General features: G+C 35.4%; 1 protein-coding gene across 1 annotated transcript; it reads right to left on the bottom strand.

The window, feature by feature from the left end:
- Window positions 1-7215: 7215 nt before the first annotated feature.
- On the bottom strand, window positions 7216-7662 carry LOC131163379 (lysine-rich arabinogalactan protein 19-like). The gene has a single exon (XM_058119974.1). It carries the CDS (start codon window positions 7660-7662, stop codon window positions 7216-7218), a length of 447 nt encoding a protein of 148 aa, XP_057975957.1.
- Window positions 7663-8116: the final 454 nt, after the last annotated feature.

The following is an 8116-nucleotide window of genomic DNA, read 5'->3' as shown; positions in this document are numbered from 1 at the left end:
GTGCTCAAAGATTTTATGCTCAAATAAGAGTTTCTCCAAAAATATTTTTCTTAATAAGGTGCTGGAGAATCTAGGGTTTATGACTCAAAAATATTTTTGCAAGTACAAGCAAGTGATCCTTTGAATCTTGCAATAGATGTGCAAGATTCACAAGCAAATAGCATTAACTCCGAAGATATTTATCAAATGAAATATGTGAGAGAAACCAAAGTAATACTTTCAAAATAAGATATGAAAATATATGCAAGGTGAGAGTAAAAATGATTTAGATTTGTAAAAACAAATGCCCAAAGGATGTTTAAAACTATGCTCTCTTTGAATGATTTATCAAAAAGAGAGTAAAAATTGAGTATAAAATTTGAGAGAATTTTTGGCTAATCAACTTACTAATCAGGAGTTATGAGAGGGTATATATAGAGTTGGGCAAAAATATGACTGTTAAAGATATAGGTGTCATTTTGAAAATGTTTAATTAAATTTTAACCCCAATTATCGCAGTTAAAAATGTGCCAACCCGAGAGGTTTAGTCGACCATATTAAAGGTTCAGTCGACCGTATTGCTAAGTTTGATCGACCGTGGAACTTTTGAACTGTAGATATGGTCGACCGTCTTAAGGCGATTTTGAACCCTTCGTAGGTTCGGTCGAACATGGCTGAGGTTCGATTGGTCGTTCATGTGGTTCGATCGACCGTAGCCAATTTGAACTATAAGTTCGGTCGACCAAGTAGTTGGGGGTCAAACACATATCAATTTGGTCGACCATAGACAACACGTTCATTTCAAAATGGTCGACCGAGCGAAGTCAATATGTTGACTTTTGATCGATTCGGTCAATTGAGCCAACTTGTACATGCTGGGTTCAGTCGACCAACACTTTGACTTTGGTCAACTTCTTAGTTTGGTCGACCGTTGAAACTTAGTTCAAATTTTTTCGGTTGACCGAGCCTTGGTTAACAAGTTGACCCCCGAGCAAACAATGTTTCGGTCGACCATATGTTTATAGTATATGAATGGTCGGTTGATCGAGGTCGTTAAAATTTCAATTTTGCATCAAAAATCCAATGTCGATCGACCGAAATCTATGCAAACCCTAAATTTTTACCTTAATTTATTTTGAAAACCTATATGTGATTTAGGCAATTTTGAAAAAGGTTTTATGTGAGTGGTTAGGTTCCTAAGATCAATCTACGGTCATCCTGAGCTTATCATCCATACCATGCATGTCATGCATTATTACAGACCGAATTATAAAAACAAAATGCAATACAATAAAATCAAATATGTTTTTTTGTCTTTTGCTCTTCAGACCCCATGAAATACGCCAAGTTGTATGCGCTTTAAGTCTTGACTTGGCTTCCACTTCCTGTCTTTTATGTGTGTGTCAAAATAGAAACTTGTTTAATCACTTAAAACACACATAAGATACTGGTACTTTGTCAACATCAAAACAGGGATCAGACTCAAAAAGCCAACAATCCACAATAGCAAAAATAGTAGATTTACCTTGGGAAGATGGTAGTCCCTCAATGAAATTCATAGAGATATTAGTCCAAGATTCTTTTAGAATAGGAAGTGAGAATTTAGGTATACTTCCAAGAGGGGGATGAATTGGGTTTTTTAAAATTTCTTTGTAACCTTAAGTTTGTAAATACCTTGGTTAAGAATTAACCCCAGCAAATTTTATTTCTAGCAATCACACAATTACAACTATATTGATCAGCAACATTACAAGAACATCCAACAATTCTTAATATGACAATGTAATGTTTCAATCTAAATTCAATCTCTTATATGAATGAATGATATTGAAAATCAATTATTGAATATTGAGAACAATTATCAATATATGATTAAATAGAAATCTCATAACTTTTAATATTTAGAACCAGATTTTTATATTCAAAATCATAATTTTTCCTTCAGCAAAGAATAGTGATAATATCAAGGATATTTTTTAGAAGATTGAATAAATCAAGCCTGCAACTTTCCTGTAATAGAATAATGAATTTCAACAAAATAACTTCAGCTTGAGATATTTAAAAAATAGTGTTTAAGTTTACTTCTGAATTTGTCAAACCAACCCATAACCAACAAGATAGTGTATTGATTTCAAATATGAATCACACTCAGTATTTCAACAACTTCCAGTATGCACCAAGTGTTCAATAATAATACACACAAGTTATATACTTGCAATAAAGTAAAAAGATTAGGGAGGAAGAGCTATATACCATATTTTTTTACAAGGTTCAGCCAACAGCCTACGTCCTTGCCCCAAGCAACCGCTGTGAGAATTATCCTTTCCTACTTTTTTACCAGGCAAAGTTACAACCTCTCTCCTTATGAGGTGGAGATCCCTCTTTAACAAGAATGCCCCTTATTGTTAGGCAACGATCCAATATCCCTAAATCATGAAAAATAGAAACAAGAAACAATTTTTGTTCGTACAAGTAAAACTCTCGGTTAAAGCAAATTTGTACAAGTGAAAATCAATGTACTTTAACAAAAATCAATATCAAAGAATGAAGCTCAGATGAATATTATCGGGTTTTGACTTTATTTGAGAATCTTAGTAGAAAATGATTAGAAACGGTGAGTTGTATCAACACAAGCTTAACAATGACTTTAGAAAATATTTCAATAGGGAATTTTGAATTTTCAAGATGTGTATGCTTGATTGTTGTGTGTAATTTATGAAAACAAGTGTTTATAGAGTTATAAAGCATATTTACATTTTCCCCAAGTTACTTGCAGTGTTTCCCAAGTAATCTCAAAGTTTGGGAGTCAAGAAATCAATTTTGGAAACTTTCCCTCGATGTTTTAAAAGTTAAAATACAAGCTTCAGTCGACTGTGACACAAGGGTCAATCGCTTGAGCCTTTTAAATTCAGCGTATTTTGAAAACACAGTGTTAAGTCAGTTGACTGTGAGCTGAGGGTCAGTCGCCTATTTAGGTTCTATTTGCTCAAATTATTAGCATAAAAATATCAGTCGCCTGATGAAACTTCATTAGTCGCCTATCTTGCTTGCAACTTATATGCTTTCAAAATTTTGTTTCCAAAACTTTTATCTTTTAAACTTGGAAAAATTAAATGAGACTTTTAAAAGTATTTTCCATGGTTTTCAAAAATAGGTCTCTAAGTTAATTATAGTTCCTAAGAGCTTCAAACATCTATATTGAAACTGAGAAGTACTTAAACAAGACTTCTTATAAACTATAACTTTCTAAACCCTAAGTCTTCATGCATTTGCTTCCATTTTTGTGCTTATCTTGAGCTTCTTTCTTCAATTATCTTGAGCTTCATCATTACTCATGTCTCTAAGCATAATCATCATTCAATCTCTTCACACATTTGATCTTGATTTTTATGAAAGTATTTGAACCCTAAAACATCACTTAACCAAACATGTTAAGTACCCTTGATTTGTTATCATCAAAATAAGATTCTAAGTCTTGTTAAGCCAATAGGAAGAGGTTGTAGAAGGCCTATACTAGCCATGGTTTCCCCTTTCTGTCATTGACAAACATCACATTATGCCACAAGCATTTTTATTTCATCTTTAATTAATTCCCTTCTAGTAAAATTCTAGAGAAATATTCTTGTAGCCTCTAAGAAAATTAGTGATCTACAACCGGTGATGCATGTAATCTTGCAGTACGGTTAGCTTATGGGCTAAATTAGGCACTAATAAATCCTCCCCTTATATAGTAAATTTTAAAGAGTCCCAAAAGTAAGGAGGAATTGAAGTTGGATCTTCTTGTAGCTTTTAGATAATACATCTACTTTTCGAATTTAGCCACCATTCCTTCTTGATTTGTTCAAGAATAGTAAATCTAGGAATAGAAATAGATATAGGTTTAACTTGTTTAGGAAGTTATGAGAGTGCATCTGCCACCACATTATTAACCCATTCCCTATAAATAATCTTATAGCCACAGCCCAACAACTTAGTGATCCACTTATGTTGTTCCATAAAAGAGATTTGTTGCCCCAAAAAATACTTTAGGCACTTATGATTAGTTTGAATTTGAAATTTTCTACCAATTAAGTATGATATTCACTTTGTAACTATATGCACAATAGCTAGAATCACTGTCATAAATAGACATGCCAATGTGGGATGAAGAAAAAGCCTTATTGGTAAAAGCAATAGGGCTTCTTTCTTGCATTAAAAGTACACCAATGCCAACTCTTGATGCATTAGACTCAATGATGAGCAACTTGTTAAAATTTGGCAAGGCCAGAATTGGTGTGGTGAATATTTCATGCTTAAGCTTGACAAAGGCTTGTTCAACTTCCTTACTCCATTTAAATGACTTTTTCAATAGAGTGCTTAGTGGAGCACTAGTCTTTTCATAATTCTTGAAAAACTATAGTAGTAACCAATCAACTCTAAAAATCCTCATAGCATTTTTATTATTTATGGAATATGCCAATTTATCATCACTTGTATTTTAGAATGGTCAAATAAAATACCTTCTTGGGAAAGAATATGCCCAAGGTATTCCATATACGGTTGAGCAAAACTACATTCAGATTTCTTGATAAACAAATTATGCTCATGAACGGTGGTGATCATAGTTTGCAAATAACTTGAATGATCTTCAAGAAATGAGCTATATATCATGATATCATAATATATATATATATATATATATATATATATATATAAACAAACTTACGTACGTTGGTAAGATTAGAAAATGGCATTCATGACACTTTGGAAGGTTAATGGCGCATTGGTTAACCCAAAAAATATGACCAAGAACTCGTAATGACCATTGTGAGTTCTATGCCTAGTCTTCAGAATGTCATCCTCGTGTACCCAAATTTGGTAATAGCCTAATCTCCAGTTGAGTTTGGTGAACTACTGAGCACCTTCTAACTTATCTAACAATTCATCCACAATAGGGATAGCATATTTTTCCTTCATAATGTTCTAGTTTAGTGCTTGATAATCAACACACATCTGCCAAAAGTCACCCTTCTTCTTCACCAATAAGATGGGAAAAGAATATGGACTGATACTTGGTTGAATTATACTCGCATCTAAGATTTCTTTCACTATATTTTTAATTTCTACTTTCTAAAAATAAGGATAGTGATGAGGACAAACATTAGTAGGGACACTACCTAGTAGTAAAGGAATGCGGTGATCATGTGCTCACAAAGGTGGCAATACCTATGGCTCCAAAAATTGGTCATAAAATTATTAAATAATATATTAAATTCTAGCGCTTCATCATCGCAAATTGATGTTGTAACTCCTCTAGTGCTTGAAGTTGTACTAGGTAGCCATGTCGTTCCTTTTTAAGGAGTTTCTCCGTACAATGGCATGAAACTGTAGTGACATTAGCACAATGTTTTCCTTTAAGAGTCACTCTTTAGCCATTCATGGTGAACTTCATAATTGGTTTAGAAAAATTCCATACTATATCGCCTAAAGTACTTAACCATTCAATACCCAAAATCACTTCAAAGTCTTCTAGTGGTTGCAAGAAAAAAAAAAAAAAAAAATCAACATACCACCCATGATTTTGAATAGTAAGTTTAACCTTCAGACACTTGCTCTGACATGTCAAGGCCTTTCCATCTACAAACTTCATATCAAACTTTTCACATTACTCCATAGGATAGGCTAGCCATTGAGCAATTTTTATGTTCATGAAATTATTAATACTACTTGTATCAAGTAAGACAATAATAGGTTGACATTTTAGGAAGCTACTACTTTTCATAGTTTAAGGATTAGCATTCCTAACTGAGCATGAATTGAAGAAATGATAGATTAATCATCATCTTTAGATTTCATACCTTCCTAATCTAAATAATGGGAGTCATCCTTAACCTTTCTTGACTCTACTGGTTTAATCATTAAGAGTTGTCCTTTTTTTGAAACAGTGCCCTTTATGACACTTCTCCTCACAATTCCAAGTTTCCAACACAAACCCTTTGTTATGAGCTCTTTAAGTTCTTCTTTAGTCCATTTTTTGCAAGAGGATTGCAAAACATTTTTCTTGCTAGTGGTCTTACTGGAGCGGCATATATTATTAAATAATTAAAATAATATTAAATATATTATTTATAAAATAAAATAATATTTGTAAAAGATGATAAATATATTTATAAAACAAAAATGTAAAATAGAAAAAAATAGAAAAACAAATATGGATAGTTCTTTAATCCTTAATAAATATAGAATAAACATAAAAGTTTTTTATTCAAATCACTCAAAATATTTTTCTTGATTATTTGCTCGTCACGTTTACATTTTTAAAATGTGTAATGATTAAAATAAAAAGAAGTGCACAAAAATTATCTATTTTCGAATAAGGAAATGGCACTAAAAATTAGAAAGCATATTTTAGAGGATTACGTTTTTATTACTCCTCAAATTGTCCTACAACCCCACTTTAATTTAATCTCAAATTTCTACTGCTTCATCTTTCCGTCGAACAAGTCAGTCAGGACCTTAGAGAAGCGTCAGAAAAGTTTTTCCCAGCGACAAAATAAAATAAACAGTACAAAAGTGAACACGCAATCAACACTGTTCACTTCTTTTCAAAAGGAAAATCCCATTTTCACTCCTTCCCTTGACCACAATGATTCACGCGAACAAACAAAAGACAATATCAAACACACCCTTCTCTCTCTCTCTCTCTCTCTCTCTCTCTCTCTGAATTCTTCTGCTTTAGAAAAATCTATAAAGAAAAAGAAATCAAAGCAAACAAAACCCCACTTGTGGGGTCACCAGACTCACCCCCAACTCCATTTTTCCTATTAATTTTGAGATAATATTATAACATTTAAGTTCCTTTGAATGCATGCCCCAAACACGGCTTTATTCTCTGCCACGCCAAAAAAATGTAGCCAAAGGCATCTCCTTCAATATCTATTATCTACCCTCCCCTCACAAACCAATTACAGTAAAGAGAATATAACAGTATAATATTTGTTAAAATTTGTTGAATTTAATGCAAATTCAAATTGAAAATACGAAGGTAATAATGTTCTTGAACACAACCTCAGCGGGAAAAAAAAAACACCATGAAAAGAAGTATCGAAAAGAAAACACCACAATCATTGCAAATATAAAAATTAATAAAAAAAGTTATCAGGAAGAAAACATCTATGCAATGTAAGCTAGACAAGACAAAGACAGGAGTCAACTAATTTACGACGACACACGAGTGATGAGCAGCTCCGGTGAAGTCTATATGACGAAAATGGCGGCCAAGGAGCTGGCGGAAAGAGATCCGGCCAATGCGAGTCCCTTATAGAAGGAGCTGGCGGCCGAGGTCGGGGCTTCTGCGGGAGGTGAGGAGATCACCGAGGAACTAGGCGCCGGGGCAGAATCAGAGGGGGTAGGAGACGGAGGAGAGGGAGGAGATGGCGGCGGTGTGTCGGCGGCCGGAGAAGGGGCGTTTGCCGGAGGATTCTTCGACGGAGGAGCGGGAACAGACTCTGGAGCAGGCGAAGAAGCCGGCGGCGGAGAAGCAGATTTTGGCGGCGTGTGGGTCTTCGGCGGAGAGGAAGTCGGGGAATGAGATGCGGACGGCGGATGTGCGTGAGCCGTTGGCGCCGATGACGGAGACTGCGCCAGCACAGAACCGAAGAACAGTGCCATTAGGGTAGCAACAACGGCGCCGTAGCGAGCCATTCTAGAGAGACGGGCAGAGAGAGGGGAGAGAGAGGGATAGGTGAGAAGGAACGGAGTGCCGGTGGGGCCTTTAAATAGAAAGGGTCCCTTAGTCAAGGCAGGGACTCTGAGAAGGAGCATCAACCGTCGGATCATCCTGCACGTACAATACACGGAAAACGCGTGCCGTTGATCTGCTGGTCAACTTTATAGCGTGTTGTCATGATGAGAGTACAACTCAGCCAATAAGAGGGCGATGTTAGTCTGCGTACGAATGAGTCCGTCCTGGGTACGTTAGTGGCTCTCCACAACATTGTGTTGCCCTTTTATCGGGATCGTACACGTGGAAAGAAATAATAACTGGATAATGGCACCCGTCCGATGTCAGGACTAATGGGGGCTTTGCGTCGACGGGCCCACCGAGCTGGAGACGGCGTGTACACGTTAATGGCCTCCCCAATGACACCTAAAGCAC

Source organism: Malania oleifera, chromosome 9 (assembly GCF_029873635.1).
Source record: "Malania oleifera isolate guangnan ecotype guangnan chromosome 9, ASM2987363v1, whole genome shotgun sequence".
Taxonomy (NCBI): domain Eukaryota; kingdom Viridiplantae; phylum Streptophyta; class Magnoliopsida; order Santalales; family Ximeniaceae; genus Malania; species Malania oleifera.
Note: the sequence above shows the minus strand (reverse complement) of the source record. Positions and strands in the feature narration are given on the sequence as shown.

What these genes read in the sequence shown, in the direction of transcription:
- LOC131163379 (XM_058119974.1), bottom strand. Translation starts at nt 7,662, where the DNA reads ATGGCTCGCTACGGCGCCGTTGTTGCTACCCTAATGGCACTGTTCTTC.